This window comes from Phalangium opilio, unplaced genomic scaffold (genome assembly GCF_054372755.1).
Source record: "Phalangium opilio isolate 3A_F unplaced genomic scaffold, DU_Popi_V2 ptg000362l_1, whole genome shotgun sequence".
Taxonomy (NCBI): domain Eukaryota; kingdom Metazoa; phylum Arthropoda; class Arachnida; order Opiliones; family Phalangiidae; genus Phalangium; species Phalangium opilio.
This window is the reverse complement of record NW_028324231.1, coordinates 557,920-574,205: the sequence shown is the minus strand read 5'-3', so window position 1 is coordinate 574,205 and position 16,286 is coordinate 557,920. Positions and strand designations below refer to the sequence as shown.

General features: G+C 38.6%; 2 protein-coding genes, 2 long non-coding RNA genes and 1 pseudogene across 5 annotated transcripts; 3 read left to right on the top strand and 2 right to left on the bottom strand.

Annotated features, from left to right (window-relative positions):
• Positions 1-123: 123 nt before the first annotated feature.
• On the top strand, positions 124-1,667 carry LOC149597327 (uncharacterized). Its single transcript, XR_016379264.1, has 2 exons — positions 124-1,136; positions 1,591-1,667. It is a non-coding gene; the product is annotated as an uncharacterized LOC149597327 (long non-coding RNA).
• Positions 1,668-6,401, bottom strand: LOC149597326 (membrane-associated protein Hem-like; annotated as a pseudogene). Its single transcript, XR_016379237.1, has 10 exons — positions 6,370-6,401; positions 6,298-6,308; positions 6,071-6,180; positions 5,841-5,980; positions 5,631-5,756; positions 4,357-4,600; positions 4,261-4,310; positions 3,807-3,959; positions 3,682-3,738; positions 1,668-3,391 (listed from the first exon to the last, which is right to left on the bottom strand). The product of XR_016379237.1 is annotated as a membrane-associated protein Hem-like (transcript).
• Positions 6,242-8,733, top strand: LOC149597325 (uncharacterized). Its single transcript, XM_089861010.1, has 8 exons — positions 6,242-6,319; positions 6,811-6,868; positions 6,990-7,293; positions 7,360-7,556; positions 7,637-7,903; positions 7,968-8,392; positions 8,574-8,614; positions 8,707-8,733. The coding sequence occupies exons 2-8, from the start codon at positions 6,825-6,827 to the stop codon at positions 8,731-8,733; spliced, it is 1,305 nt and encodes a 434-aa protein (XP_089717136.1). The 5' UTR covers positions 6,242-6,319; positions 6,811-6,824.
• LOC149597324 (solute carrier family 35 member E3-like) lies at positions 8,625-13,735 on the bottom strand. Its single transcript, XM_089861048.1, has 4 exons — positions 10,903-13,735; positions 9,336-9,418; positions 8,938-9,076; positions 8,625-8,846 (listed from the first exon to the last, which is right to left on the bottom strand). The coding sequence occupies exons 1-4, from the start codon at positions 11,017-11,019 to the stop codon at positions 8,790-8,792; spliced, it is 396 nt and encodes a 131-aa protein (XP_089717174.1). The 5' UTR covers positions 11,020-13,735; the 3' UTR covers positions 8,625-8,789.
• LOC149597323 (uncharacterized) lies at positions 13,549-15,153 on the top strand. The gene is made up of 3 exons (XR_016379263.1): positions 13,549-13,566; positions 13,727-13,887; positions 13,946-15,153. It is a non-coding gene; the product is annotated as an uncharacterized LOC149597323 (long non-coding RNA).
• The last annotated feature ends 1,133 nt before the right edge of the window (positions 15,154-16,286 follow it).

Genomic DNA, 16,286 nt, shown 5'->3' with positions numbered 1-16,286 from the left:
GTCACGTGACAATATCCAATAAAAATATTCCTTTAAAAATGAAGATATTTAAGGTTTTAACTCTAATTAATGATCGTCACCAAGAATGTACAGGGAGTCTCCACAGTTTGGAACGGACATGGTCTTAACATAGAGATAGGAACATATATACCTCTAGAGTCACAACATGGAAGCGTCCCCATAGACTTTAACCTTATCATTAGTGAATATACAACGTTAAAAACAGTATACTTTATCAAATACACCCAGCGCCATCTGTGCCAAAACGGAAGAACTATTTTGATATATTTTCAACGGCGTAGTCTGCTACTGTGTCTATGCGTGTATTGTATTCTAGCAAATTCGAGGGAAGTGATAATGAATTAATTAAACAAATTGATGATGATTTGACAAGTTAATTAAACAAACATTATTTTTTTGGAGTGAATGAACGAATCATGAATGCTGAATGTAAAATGTACGTATCAACTAATAAATAAATTCAAATTATAAATAGACTACTATTGTCCTTGGAATAAAATCAGTTTGGTCAGTCGTTTTCTAATATTCTCTTTTCATTTTCTCGTTCATATTCTTTGCTATTTTCCTCAGCCTGATATCTGTGTAGATGTTTATTGCCTTTTTAACAATGTGATTTAAATCGTGGTTCCATCCGAACTCTTGGTCATACATGTGCTCCGTTAGAGTGGGAAATATGTTTTCATGAATTAAGCATCGTCAACAAGAGTTTCTATTTTGAGTGGAATGTTTTTAATGCAACCACGACATTTTTCAAGATTTAAGACTTCTAAGGCATTTTTCAGTAAGATCAATGATTTTGACAATATCCTTAGATGGATATTGTCTGTGGAAATACGTTAATGTTTGACAAAGCCCCTAAAATTACAATGATATAGCCTGTAGCTCTGTACATACAACAAACAGAGGGCTATCGTGTTCTTCAATGTCCATTGGGATGTCATACATTTCTGTGCGTTGGGAAAATGTTCCAACTTCTACAGTTAATGCGCGATATCCTCTATTGCATTTTCGTCTAGATTATGCTCCGCGGGTTCATTGACCTCAATGTAACTTGCCAAAGGTATAGGCTAGTTTGGAGTGTGATATTGACCGCCGCTTGAATAGTTGGCAATAAGGTAGGCCTATTTTCAACCGTTTCATTTACCGACGCGTGAGTGGTTTGGGGAAAGGTTTCATTTGGGATTGTTCTAGCGTATGTTTTCTGTAAATTGTATTAACAAGTTAAATAAGCACCAAAAGTTATTTTGCAAAACAGTAAATTAGAATTTAGGAGATCCTCATTTGATTCCGGTAAAAATAAAGAAGGAATCTCAGTTCTTGTCAGCCTGGACTAAGTAAAGCTAAGTTTCTATTATTAGTCCAAGTTGTCAGTACTTTAATAATGGAAGCATTTTCCCGAAAGGCATTTGCCTCAAAATTATCTCCGCAAATCGCGTCATTTGCAGTTGGAACCCAGTCCGTTTTTCCTATGGCTTATTGTGATAACAACTTAGTTTAATAAATTAATAATGTCAACGTTTAATTTATTGGGTTTTCACCTATGGCATTAAACCTTTTTGTTTCTTCCAGTATTTTTACAAGAGGAAACAGCGCATTTTCTACCCATTTTGTTAAATTTTGAACAGAAATAAAATAAAACACTTAAATATACTTTGGAAACATTTATTTAGATAGTTAAGAACAAATAAAATAATATAAGGTCCGTCAACTGAAAAAAGTTTGAAAAAGTTACAGATTTACCGCGAAAAGTTCAATTTTCCCGCCAAAAAGTCATTTTTAGCGCGAAAACCTTTTTTAGCAACGCCATCTATTTGTAGCTCGAATAATATTTTAGTTAAGAATATCGCCGATAGTGGCGCTGGTGTCGAATGATAAAGTTTACATGGTTTTAAAAAGTGCGGCCTGTCTCGGGATATACGTTGTGACTCTAGAGGTATATATGTTCCTATCTCTATGGGTCTTAATTAGCGGAATAACTAATGAACCGTTAGTCGGGCGATATTGGGACAACTTTAATTCGATTCCTTAGAACTTTCTACGTCAGAATCGGTTAATTAAACTTAAATTAATTTTAAATAAGAAAGGCAAAAAGACGTTGGAAAGAAGGAAAACTAAAAACACGGGCTGCGTTTCGACACGTTTAATTGCGTAGTTAATTAACGGTTAGTCGTAGAGAACCGCGATTGGCACCATCGGAATCAGGAGGTTTTAATCATTCGGATTAAGTGTATTTATTTTAATTAATTAAGATAATTTCGATGGGAAAATTAAAAACAACAGAAAATTGAAATTGCGAAAAATCGAGTTCCATCTCGGACTTCAACAGAGTCTCTCTTCATTAGATTAATCATGCGTCTGCCAACCTTCGGTTTTGGAGTTTATAAAATTGATTGTTTCGGCTTCTGATTAATTTTAATGCGAGGAATCGGAAAAAAGTGGTTTCAGAAGAGTACAGCCATTGCGCTATAACATACTCAAAGGACATCCCCGTATCACTACTAGAACCAGAGTTACGAGCCTCCAAAGTTGGGTCTAATGCATTTCCTATGGAGGGGTTTGTTTCTTTACGTTCTGCTTAATTACTCGGCCCCTGTTTGTCGTAGCCCAAAGTTTTTAGTATGGTTGGATGGGGGATAAATTGGACTATAACATACTCAAAGGACATCCCCCCATCTCTAGTAGAAACAGAGTTACGAGCCTGCAAAGTATAGTCTAAAGCATTTCCTATGGAGGAGTTTGTTTCTTTACGTTTTGCTTAATTACTCGGCCCCTGTTTGTCGTAGCCCAAAGTTTTTAGTATGGTTGGATGGGGGATAAATTGGACTATAACATATCCAAAGGAGATCCCCGTAACTCTAATAGACACAGAGTTACGAGCTTGCAAAGTTGGGTGTGACGCTATTCCTATGGACGGGGTTGTTTGTTTACGAACATTTTGCTTAATTACTCGGCCCCTGTTTGACGCGGATATTTCCCTGAATTTTCCCTGAGGTTTTTGTCAACTATTTATTTCCCTGAATTTATTCCCTGAGGTTTGTTTGAACCCTGAACAAGGTCTGGTTTACGAAGGGGTATTGAATGATTTCGAGATATTTTGTACCTCTGAGTTCTTCAATGTGGAACAGAAGCTCGGGCAGCTGCCGATCGACTAAATCTTCGACCTGACTGCGTCCTTTGGCTTGGCGGGGCGGCAAATTTTCCGAATGTCTCAGTAGCCAATGGATCTCGTCTCTGGCTAGAGCGAGTCCCATGAAAACCAACAAAGCTTTGGGCCCCAAAAGTCCCGGTTGATCAGTCAAGATTAAGCCCAAAGCCCAATTCTTTCAAGGCAGTCCTGAGGAATTTTCGCCTCTCTCGATGGACCAGTGTCCTAACAACCATAAAAAAAGAAAGAAAGAAGGAAGGAAAGGAAGGAGAGAAGGGAAGAAAGAAAGAGAGAAAGAAATAAAGAAGGATGGAGAGAAAGAAGGAGAGAAGGAAAGAAAGAAAGAGAGAAAGAAAGAAAGAAGGAAAGAAAGAAGGAAGGAAATAAAGAAGGAAATAAAGAAAGAAAGAAGGAAGGAAATAAAGAAGGAAATAAAGAAAGAAAGAAATTAATTAATTTTAACGACTCTTAAAAATAATCTAAATTAAAATAAAAACTATTTTAAGGCGTCTTACGCAGTTTGTAAAACGTAATTGTAGGATTCTTTGATTTCGGCAGACTTTTTGTTGTAACTAAAAGAAGCGGATGAAATTTTTCTTTCAAGTTTTATTTCAATTAAAAATAATATTTTAAAACTAACCCTTTAATTCCTTCGAAGAATTGTTGGATATGGGAATGTATTAAAATGACTTCGTCTCGAAACAGAGTGACCACCCATCCTCCGCTTAACGCCTTGGAAAAGAGATCGGCCGCTTGGGGAGTCGATAAAGATTGGTGAATCAACATCAAATCCTGTGGATGGGACGAACATTTTGCTTAATATCTCGTCCCCTGTTTGTCGTAGCTCAAAGTTCTTAGTATGGTTAGATGGGGAGCAAATTGGACTATAACATACTCAAAGGACATCCCCGTATCTCTTGTAGAATTGGATTTTACTTGGAAAATTCAGAGGAACTATTTGAAAACTTTGACTACCAAGGCAAAAATATAGGATATTATAGGACCTTTAGGTGAAATTATAGGATAATATAGGACTGGTTCAAAAATATAGGATATTATTGGAATTATAGGACTGCTGGGCTCCCTGTAACTTACATATGATCCACCTTTCCATGGCCTCCAATGACAAATACTCGCAAGATATCTAAAACATTTCAATAAGTCTTGGGCTCTCAAATGTTGTGTTTAACTCTTTTTTTCATTAAAGTGTCAGTCTGAGCGGGATTGAGCATTTGAGCCGGATTGGCGACTAAACTTAACATTTGCCCTTTCCCCCAATCATCAGCCGTGACGTTTCTACGCGGGAAAACTTGTTGCAGAGACATGATGGCTTGGAATAATAACTTGGCGTGAGGGATGAATTCTTCCGATAACTTTTTCATCGGAGGGTCGTAGTCTACTATTAGCTGACCAAGGCGGGGAAAGCTACTATCGCTGCGGCGACAATAATCGCAAATTAGACACATTAAATACAACAGGGTTGCCACGGAATTTTCAGAACCAAATTCCCTGACTTTCCCAAGTTTTCCCTGACCTTTTCTCCTCAGATTTTCCCTGACCTTTTTAGGCCGAAAATTTAAATGTTTACAGCACGTTTTAAGTGGTGCTTATAATTCAATAAACTCGATCTACATTAAGTTTATATCCAATGTATTTGTTGCACCAAAATGATTAAGAAACATTTTAACTATAAATAACCGATAACAGCCAGTTAGATCATAGCACATTCAAAATACAGTTTTTCCAATAAATATCATATCTTGGTGGTTAATTATATGATAATTAATTACATTTAAGTCGCAGAACCTATTTTAATCGATATTTTCATGACCATAAAAACCACCCGACCAGTTCCTTCTTCCTTAACTGAACATAACCCAACCCGACCTCACCTAACCCGACCCGACCCAACCCGACCTCACATAACCCAACCCGAGCTAACCAATAATATGAAGGGTAAAATATAGAAAAACTTGGAAAATATATATTTTAATTAATTTCCGCGACTTAAATGTAATTAATTAACCTATAATTAACCTTGAATAAACGATATTTATTGAAAAAAACTGTGTATTTTGAATGTGCGAGCTAAACCATAAAGTTTGGCCCTCACCCTGTGTTAAGAAGAGAGGATGAGGAAGAGAAACTTTCATTACTCTTTCAATAAAGACTTATCCCCACAAATTTTACCCACTAAAATCAAACTCCCTGACTTTTCCGGCCCATTTTTAAATTCCCTGACTTTCCCTAACCTTTCTTTAAAATTCCCTGACTTTCCCTAACCTTTCTTTAAAATTCCCTGACTTTCCCTAACCTTTCTTTAAAATTCCCTGACTTTCCCTAACCTTTATTTTAAATTCCCTGACTTTCCCTAATCTTTTTTTCAAATTCCCTGACTTTCCCAGGTTTTCCCTGACGCGTGGCAACCCTGAATTTAGTTTTTAAAATAAAGTCGGGGACTAACCTTTGACCGTGCGTCATTTCGTGGGCAGTGTTAAAGAGGCCTAAAACGGCTTTTCTATCTTCTACTTGAGATAAAAGTATCATCAATGAAACGTAGGTGACAGTCAGGTCCAGGTAGCCTTTCAGACTAAATTCAAAGAATAACCCCTTCGTTAACCCTTCCCTTACAACTCGGTTAATTAAAAATATTTGTCTCCTCACTATATCTAACTGCACTTGACAAGCATCCATAGTCGTTAAAAGTTCACAAACGTGATCCTTAAAATCTAACAGATCAACGAACGTGTAATAATAGAGAGAAAGAGACTTCATAATATCCTGCCGAATACTATAAACAGCGCTAAGCTGACTCTGTAAGTCGAAAATCGGGCAGGGGTAACTTTAATACGGACAAATACACGAGTAGACGCAATGGGGGTACGGAAAAACGGAAAAACTTACGCTCGTTCCTCTAGAATCGACATTAGGAAACCTCCTGATGACGTGCTTTATGGCCGATTCCAAACTTTTATCCGATAAGAAAGACGGCTTGGACTTGCTATCACCGCAGGCTTTTTTGATGTTATAAATCCGCGTTAACAATTTTGCCTATGATTTATTAAGTTTGGAAGAGCAGGTGCTATTCTTCAATTTTGCCCCACAATATTTCTTCCATCCGCGGTAATTACGGATATCGTATCTGCATTTAAGGTAATTTTAATTAGTATTAATCATTTAAATTTTAAATTTAATAAGCTTACGATTTAAATAGCTTTCCAAAGTCGGCCGCCATCTTAAGCCTTGGTAAAAATACCTTTTTCCCCCCAAGTTTTAATCGTAATTTATAATTTGATACTGAATAAAATTATAACACTTGGTAAAATACGGTAACTTTAACACCTCAATTATGTTCTTCAACTTAATTACGATTAAAAAAAGCAGTTTTTCATTAAATTTTGGTGGAATCGTAAATTGGTAACCCTAAACTCACACGGCGACAGACGAAAGGAAGTTGCGTAAACTATATGTGCGTGCGCAGGAGCGCAAGTCGGTTGTAGAAACAGCCGTCTTGATTGGTTGGGAGACTCGGGTCAGGTGACTTCATCTTTGAAAAAGCCCGGAGTCACGATTTCTGCGTTTTAGGACGTCGTTAGTGTTTTCTTGGGCCAATTTTAATTAAACGTAATTGGAATTAATTCTAGTTCGAGTTTCAAAGATGTATCAAAGAAAAATCCCTAAAAGGGATGTTTCGAATCCAAGGTATATATTGTTTATTTTTTATATAAATAAGGATAGTGGTGTATTATAAAGGGCAGGCCCAAGGCTTAGCGAATTTGAACCAACATTAGGCTTAACACTAGGGTCTAATATGTCGTTTTAGTAACAACAAGAAGAGGCGCTGGTCAATTCAACCGGATTCTCAGGAACTTTTAGGGGATTTTTCTCAGCAATCTACCGAAAGCACTCAGTCTCAAACTGAAAACTCTCAGGATATGCTATCGCCACGCTATAACTCTTATAATTCTCAATTGCCACGTGATCAAGATGGCTTTGTCGTACCGGCTCCTCGTCATCAACAATCAATTGGTTTGTTCCCCCAATGTGGCTCCGTTTTTCGCCAACAACCAGAGATAAAAAACGTGGATAAGACGAAAGCGTCGAAGAATTCATCAGAGTCTACCAAGGTACGTTGACCATTATACTGGACAGGGACAGGCGGGGATTAAATAAGCTACTGTTTAATTTGACAGAGCGCTTCGTCAATCTTTGGACGAATTAAAAACACTTTTTGCGGTAATAATAACTACGACACGCGTCCGCGAAACGCGTTGATGGTAACCAGCAATGGACCTTCTCATAGCACAGCCGTAAACTCTAACGTTGGATTTAATAACAACGCGGATTACGACCGCGTTAAGGCTTTGCGCGAATATTTGCGCCCCGAAAGGTATTATTCCGGGCTTATACTAAAGCTAGAGCTAGGCCCACACGGGTTTCTTAATTATTTTGTTGGTTGGCGTCTTAAAGAGAATCCAAACTGGAAGAAGTCGCTTGTAAACTCGAAAATTTGACGGAAGAGGTGCGGGAAAGAAACGGCGAAATCGTCAGCGTTTTAAAAATGATTCTGGAAAGCAACAATTCCGCTCGAAATTCCGCCGAAGTCTTTGAGCGCGGAATGTTCGAGTTCGTAGGGAAAATGTTCCAATTTTTCAAATCCTTCTTTAAACCGGAGTTGTTGAAACCAATCGAAAATGATTCACCTCAAATGAGCTCCGATATCGTCACTTTGAACGAGTAAGATCTTGACCCATGACCCAAGATGGAAGGAGACATTATAATCGAATGCATGTATTTAAAGGGACGTGACTGGAAACTTGGAAACCTTGCAAACGGAACTTGGAACCTTCCACCGTAACTCGGAAGATAACAACAAGGCGATCCGCGACATTCTGCGTAAGATGACCTTTGACGAGAAACGCCAATGCATTGAGAATTCGGCGGCGACTCAAATGAAGGGCGTCTGGCCGGCCCCTCCTGTTACTCAAAGGGCGCTGGGATTTCGAGGACCCAGGATTCGTTTGTGTCCCCCCAAAGATCTGAACGCTCCTCGAGGAGGAGGAAAAGCCAAAAGAGGGATAACAACAAGTGGCAAGAGGAGAAGCCCCCCTGGAGGTGGCGAACCACCCGCCAAGAAAACCTGCTTGATTCAAGCGAGGAACCGATATGCTTCTTCCGATCCCTGTGGCTCAACTTATATATTGAACTATACCTTGGTTCCCCGAGGTAAACAATGCCCCCCCCTTTCCCTCAAAATGGCGGACAACTTCTCGGCGGCGGAGCTCCAATTTGCGTCCCGTTTTCCGCCATTTTGAGGGTAAGTGGGGTCGAGCCATTCTTAAGTCCCGTCCCTTTTCCCTAGTCTACCTTTAATCCTGTATCATATATATATTTTAAATTTTGGCAGAAGATAAATCTGAAGAAAGTGATGAAGAGCCCACCAAGGACGTAAGCACGCTTTTCTTTAATAATTAATTAATTATTTATTTATAATTAATAATGATAATAATAATACATGGGTACGCGTAATAATTTGACAGGATTCCGCGGGATATTTTGGTCCTTAGAAGCCCCTGCAGTTCCATTAAGGTGGTACCACTTCTCTTGTCCAGGACTAGTTTTGTCAAGATTTATTTACCAATATAGATATTGGCGGCTTCATTTTTTCGTTCTCTCGAAGCTAAAATACGTCCGTTGATGTATATCATATCATATCATATCATATTATAGTTTAGTTCAGTTCAAATAAAAGTTCAATTCAGTTGCTGTACCCTGGCGTGGCTGTAGAGTAGAACGCCCGAGAAAGTCGTGATTATTCCCAGAAATTGCAGCCAATGAATGGATTCCTCGAATAAGAGATATCCTCCCAGGAGAGTCAGGCAGAATTTTAATTGCCCCACCACGTTATGCCTAAATTACCGCCCCCGCCCGTTAAGGTCAAAGATGCTCGGGCCGAGGCTTAGCTCAGTTTTTTAAACAAAGGCTTACAGGAAACTAAGGCTTTGGAAATTGGTTGGGTTTAGGTCAAAGGTCGTTTTTTAGTTAACAGAGGTTTAGGGCACACTTTCCTTTTAAAGTTAACAAAGGCTTAGGGCACACTTTCCTTTTTAAGTTAACAAAGGCTTAGTTTCTCAGCTATTTAGGGTTACGAATACTAAATAAAGGATACGTAACGGCGGAAGTATTGCCAATAATCCAATAGATTGATAAATTAATGGCAAAGGCGACTGTGCAGGATGAGGCCACAAAAATCTGTCAAATAAAAGACAAGGTTAAGTTAATTAGGCTTAGAAACTTTAGGGTTCTGACTCTGAAATGAATCTTAATAATTCCCTGAATCTATGACCTACGCCACTTCATGCGTGACAAGCTCTCAGTAACCCGTGACAAACTTAAGGAACATATCTTATGAACTTATGGTAATATTAAAGTAGATTGATCACTAATTTTTCTCAGTCAAAGACGCTAGTAGTGAAAGGGAAAGAGATCAAGACTTGGTAGAAGAGTTGGGTGTAGGTAACAAACACCATTCTGGGGAATACACTAAAATTAAAGAATTTCATTAACCTCCCCAGTGTACCTATATAGCTAACTTTCTAAATTATTATTTCTATTTGCCTTTGTTTAGGCATTCATTTGATATCGATATGCCACTATCTCTCCCCCACCCCCAGGGGAAATGGACCAGTAACCGTCCCACTGTTGTATATGGACCATTTTCCGCGATGTTAATCATCCGTTTAATAACATTGCATTTTTAGGGTGGTTGAGTCGGGCTCTCGCACTGTTGGTTTGCCAAGCACGCTGCCATTTTGAATTTGTATTCGACGCGAGACTCTCGTAAAGCGGCTGAAAAAGTGAGAACATTTCTTAAGAATGCTATAGAAAGAGTAAGGGGCTTATACAAAAGTTAAACTTGTCAATGTAAGCCCGGCCTTAAGCCTTGGAAACACGTGTAATACCAACAAAAATAACAGTTTCTAACGCCGCAACCCCAAAAGATGGCTTAATATCTTTGACGAATAAAGAACGGAGATAACAAAATAAAATAGTGGAATAGTCTCTGGTGTTTCAGCACATTGTTTTCTTAAGATGGAAAACTTTATGGGTATGTCGACAACAGAGAAGTAATTTAAGATATGCCTTAAAACAATACATACGGACCAAAATTTGGTGGTGGACTGGTTACTTTGAAGCCCTGTCTAACGTCTTTGCGTCCAAACATACCGTCCAATCAATGTTCCGTCTTAACCCAATTTATAGCAGACGATACTTTCTCCCCCCCGTTTTAAAAAGGATCTACTTAAAAGACGATAAGCAAAGAATAATTTATTTTGCGACGACGAAATTAGCATAAATTATCCAGTGAGCTTAGGGGGAACACATTCATTTACTTCCCTTTCGCGCATAACTTACAACAAAGTACTTTGAAAATAATTAGCTTCTTTCAAATGACCTTGATGTACCATAAAATGACATTTGTATCCATTTTTACGCCCAGACCCCCTCTCCGCGCCTCTAGAGCTAAAATTGAATGTCGAATAACATTTCTCGTACTATTTTGACTCCTTCACATTTTACCACCAAGTTATGCCAACATACTAAAAGAAAGTTATATACTCTTTTAGAAGCTTGGACGCCATGAAACTACCTTAGATACCCCAGTTTTCAATAGGAATTTTCTAAGACGCGCAAATACTATAACCAAAAAGCTACAAAAAAAAAATAACGCTCACCACATAGTAAAGAGCCTCCAAAAAATCGTGTTCCTCATACGAAATGAAGAACTCTTCATCTTCATTTCTTGGTCTCTTACATCTACGGTACATCATCGAAAGCGCGCCAAAAGTCATTGCTAAGCCTAACTGCAACACTTTTAGGTTTTTAACACTAACACGTAGAGTCAGGATAAACCCTGAGCTTCTTGGAAGGCTTCAAAATATCGGGATAAAATCGTCCCCAATTTTTTTCATTGAACTGCCGGAATCTGATAACCATTATCTTAAAGAAAATCTCGGCTCCTATGGCAAAGTTAACATTCTGACTGGTCTTCTACACACAATATTTTACATTGCCAAAGGCATTAGCCAATCAGAACTCGTTCATAAGGGCGGAGCTAAAACTAGTAAACTAGTCTTTGTTAAGCTTAGAGGGTCAGTCAACTCCTCCCCTCGATTATTTGTTGTCCATCCACATGCCCATCAATGTCCCGTCAGAAGAAATTAAGGTGGTCAACACACCTAACTCTCAAATCAAAGAATTACTGAAGTTACCAATCGATTCCTACATGGACCATTTTTACGTATCTAAATAAAACATACATTAAAACTAATTAAGCAAAGGGACCCGGAATGGAATTATCTATATAGACGACTAGGGCAACCATGCACATTGTAAGCAAGGACAAAGCAATACTGAAGGACAGATGGCGGCCCATAGACCCCATACTAAGCCATTAAACAACCAATTTTAAGCTTCCCTTCCCCCTTTTCAGCACCAAAATGTAGAGTGTTATGAAAAATACTGAGTCAAATCCCGGAAAAAGTTAGCGCCATCTAGACAAAATAAGTCGTAAGATGCTTCCCTCTTTAGAAAGTTGATTCCCCCATATGCTCCCCCACTATCTGCCGCTAGAAGGCGAATTAACAAGTATTTCTCAACTTTCTACCTCTGCCATCCGTCCTTCAGTAAGCATCAATGCTCGTAACTGAACACACTTCTCTCCGAGTAAAATATTATTAACTTCTTATTCTACTAAAAATGTAAGGGAGGTGTCTGTTGAGGCTTATTCGTTTCGAGAGAGGGGATTTTTGTCTATTGCGAATTAAGGGCTCTTGGTACTTGGTAAGGGCTTGATATTGTCGATTTGCCAAATGGACTTTTTTTTTGTTTTTTCCACTTTTCGTGCCTTGGCCTTTAGGGGCTTGACTGGGGAGCTGGTTTCGGTTTAGTATGGATAAAACGCATCTTACGCTATCGCCTTTAAAAAAAATGTGCGAGAAGGAGAAGGAAAAAACGTTGTAAAAATTGCCACTGGAGATTTAACAAGACGCTTCCCCAAAATTTTTAGGGTGAGATCTGTATAGGTAGTGTTTCAGCGGCTTGGAATTGATCCCAAAACAAAGTATATTTGAAGCAGGGAGAAATGAGGTAAGATGAAGTGGGTGACCCGCGGCACCGAAACTCTCCCAGTGTAGCTTGCGCACGCCCCTACCCTTCGGTAGGCGATTGGTAAGTGCTGCCACGTAGTGCCATTGTACTTGTTTGAAAGCTATGGCTTCTATTTTTAAGACAGAGGGGGCGTCCTTTACCATTCCCTAAAACACACTAATCATATCTTGTAAACGGTTTATATCCTTGTCCACGGTACTTCGATCCTTCTAATTCTTTTTGGAACACCTTGCATAAAAATATGGCATTCGATATATACATGTCCACTGTTTCGACAACGTTCAGCTATGCATTTGGGTCGTTCCAAGTCGCTCAAAGACTATATAGATTCGGCGTATGTGAACTGTACAACCAGTTTTCTTTTGATCTATATTTTGTAAAGGGCTTTTTCTACGAACTGGCTAGACTTTAACAGTTATTGAATTTAAGTAATATTTCTACTATTGGCCAAATTTCCGGGTTATTACATACTCAATTTGGGGCTTAGCCATTCAACCAGTACTTTAAGGAACCTTGGCCAAGTATAATTTTTAGCCGAAATTTTCTACAAGGGATTTTTGATACTATGTTTTTGCTTTGGCATACAAGTACTAATTGCATGTTTGGGATAATGTAGCGGCTCCAAATTGAATTAGCTAGATTCTCTTCCAAGTACACGCCGTGCCCCGGCCGTGTGTGTCAGCGAACTTATCTGCTCATTGGCGCCCTTACAATCTGGGCCCCGCCCCCTCTCTCGGAGCACTGTGGATTCGCGCTTGAATAAGCAAAGGGCAACTCAACCTTTCCTGACACAAACCAGAACACCTCATACACCGTTACGCCATGATAATTACGTAAAGGTTCATTTTCAACCAAAAGTTTCGGCGTTCGTTCAACGCGCAACAATTAGTCTTGATATCTTTCCCATTTACTACTGGCTTCTTTGGCTTGAAACCAATTAGTGATCACTCTACTTTAATATTACCAGTTATCTTGTTTTAATATAACTCTAAAGACGTTGTCAATATTTAGCCAATTCGGTTTGTTCATTTGAATGAATTGAAGCATTAACCTGGGAACGGAATGAGTATATTTTAATTTGCTTCAAGGAGATAATAGATTAGACTTCGTATAGTGCGACACCTGGTGCTGGTAAATGAAACAAGGTTTTAGGTTTGCGGGCTCACTTTATGCTATTTCAATTTGCTTTAGTAAGCGATGGAGGTATTGTAAAGGCGTCTTGACTAACGGTAGGTATATAGGCTTTAATAAAGACCCTCGGTTACAATCTTTCCCCTTGTTTGCCTGTTTGCTGATATCGAGTCCATCAAGAGTTCATGCATGCTACCACAGCCCCAATAAGAATTGTATTTATGGGTAACATAATCCTCATATGTATGTCGTGTATAGGACGCTGTCGGTCAACTGTAGCAGATGGGCTATCCATCACCCCGCTTTGCATTGTAAAGTGACCACATGTTAATAAGCCACAGGGTTAGTGTGAACATCCCTTCAGAGACAAAGGAAAAATTGCGAGGATTCATATTTCTTAAACTTTGTTTACAACTTGGGTAAAGTTATATGTATACTTATATTTATGACGTTATTTATAATGTTACGTACATATAGTCAGCTAGCCGCAATTGCCTCTCATCATTATTTCGTGGAAAATTCATCTAGTAAACGAACGCCTTGGACAACGGACGATCTAAGAGGCATGAAACAATCGCTCGACGCCCCACGCAAGGAGTGCGTTTAACCACAGCCCACTCGATCACGCAAGTTGCACGCGCTATAGAAGCCCGTTCAAAGAATTCAAAACCCATGTATTTTCGAGAATCGAGAGGGTGTAGTGGAAAAGCTGGTAAAAACATGAAAGAGTCTCGATTTTTGAGACAAAAAGCACTGAAATGTTAGTGGGAATTGTCCAGTTGATGAACAAACTTTTATAGGAAAGTGAAAAATGTAAGCTCTAGCTTCCTGATTTTTTTACTATTTGTAAATTAAAGTACACTAAAAATTTAGATAATATTTTGAAAGGCTTAGGACTAATAGTTATTTTTCTAAAAATTATCAAACTTTCAGTTTGTGGTTTTTTCAACTCTGGATGACTTCTAGCCATTTTAAAACGCGCTGGGCAAATGTTTCAAATAAATAAGTTTTCCCCCAATACTTGTAGTACTTGGTTTCACATATTTGCCAATTAGTTTTAACGACTAGTTAATTGTAATAATAAATCAAATATAAGATATTAAATACAGTATTTTGATGAAGAACGTTATCAGAAGGGAATTCCCTTCTGACGTTATCAGCTGGATTGGTTGGACCTAGTCTTTAATTTTTTACTCAAAAACTATTCACGCTTGAAACTTCAAAATTTGTAGGCTTTAGAAAACGTTACTACGCACCTCTCATTAAAATTTTACGACATTTGACCCACAAAAAGCGAAATTACGCCCATTTTACCCCAAAAAACGGCATTTTTCTCATAGACATAATGCTAATTCTTAGACTGCTTTGACGAACGTTATCGGTTGGGCCTAGTGTTTATTTTTTTACTGAAAAACTATTCACTCTTGAAACTTGAAAATTTGTAGGACTTTAGAAAACGTTACTACGCACCTTTTCTTAAATTTTCACGACATTTGATCCACAAAAAGCGAAATTACACCCATTTTACTTCAAAAAACGGCATTTTTCCCATAGACATAATGCTAATTCTTAGACTCGTTTACCAAGGAGTACTAATCGGTCATATTCTTGACTTTTGGCTGTTTGAAGGGGCTTCTATAGCGCGTGCAACTTGCGTGATCGAGTGGGCTGTGGTTTAACAAACATTAAAACTGAGCTTTGATATGTCACTGGTTACCGAGAGCTTGCCATGTACTGCAGACTGGGAAATAGCAGTGCGCACTTCCTCTGGTCCAAAACACCAGCAGTTTATTAATTGCTTGGACTAGTTTTTTAATTCAAGAAGTGGGGGTTACTGGTCCTCGGGACCAGTTTATTAATTGCAAATCTATAGGAGAACAAAGACTGGGACCAGTCCGGAGACCACTTTATTATTTCGGACACTAGGGGGTCACTGGTCCCAAGGACTAGTTTAAAAAATATCCTTATTTCCCAGACTCGCCATGTAGTGACGAAGGTCGAACGTCATAGATTCTCGTATAGCGTCGCCTGGTGAGGCGCTGTCAAAGGCTTAGTACAGATGGGTCCATAAAGTGCGAAAAGACGGCAATGGTTCAAACTGGATGCGAAAGTTAAATTGAGGGTGAAAAGGAAATTAAAGTGATTTTTATCGATTCTTCTACTAATTATAAGACTAATCTGCATAGTGAAACATCTAAGAATGATTTTAAAATTGAAATTTGTTTGTGAGATTTCATGGATAAAATTCCCGTGGCACGCTCCATGTCGAATTGTATTCACAAAACACGCGCATGACACTATGTTACTGTTAATGAGCATGAGATTTTTAAATTAAAAAGAATTTTTAACCAGGGATAGATTTAATTTTAGAAGAAGGAATGGAGAACAGAGTAATCTGGGCACGCGTCAAAGTCCCGAACCCCCTTCCCCGGGAAGGAGGGTATGAAAGAAGAGGCGGGTCATAGCGACAGAGGTAAAAAGGAATTTTTCGCCGTCCCCGTCAGCAACGTCATCAAAACGTAGTTGAAGTGAGTCAATAAGGTAATTCAAACTTTTCGTTACGTACGTGTTGGAGGGAGGGGGCTCTATACTGGGCTATGAGTTGGATTGAGTAAATACTAACCGTTTTCCATTCCTATACTTCTAAAATTAAATCTATCCCTGGTTTAACTAATTTTTTTAATATTTTCTACTAAATCGCTTGCAATCCTCCGTTTTTCGCCCCCAAAACTATGAAAATAGATTTGATTGACGTATCAAATTTTAATATACATTACTTGTTTGCATTGGAAAATCACCGTTTAATAAAATTGTCAGA

Bases quoted from the DNA above. Each gene is read 5' to 3' on its own strand.
- LOC149597325 (XM_089861010.1), top strand. From the start codon at position 6,825: ATGTATCAAAGAAAAATCCCTAAAAGGGATGTTTCGAATCCAAG. The intron at 8,393-8,573 runs GTAAACAATGCC...AAATTTTGGCAG, and splicing joins CTATACCTTGGTTCCCCGAG to AAGATAAATCTGAAGAAAGT. The intron at 8,615-8,706 runs GTAAGCACGCTT...ATAATTTGACAG, and splicing joins ATGAAGAGCCCACCAAGGAC to GATTCCGCGGGATATTTTGG.
- LOC149597324 (XM_089861048.1), bottom strand. From the start codon at position 11,019: ATGACTTTTGGCGCGCTTTCGATGATGTACCGTAGATGTAAGAGACCA. The intron at 9,419-10,902 runs GTGAGCGTTATT...TTTATTTGACAG, and splicing joins TGGAGGCTCTTTACTATGTG to ATTTTTGTGGCCTCATCCTG. The intron at 8,847-8,937 runs GTACAGCAACTG...GACGTATTTTAG, and splicing joins TACTCTACAGCCACGCCAGG to CTTCGAGAGAACGAAAAAAT.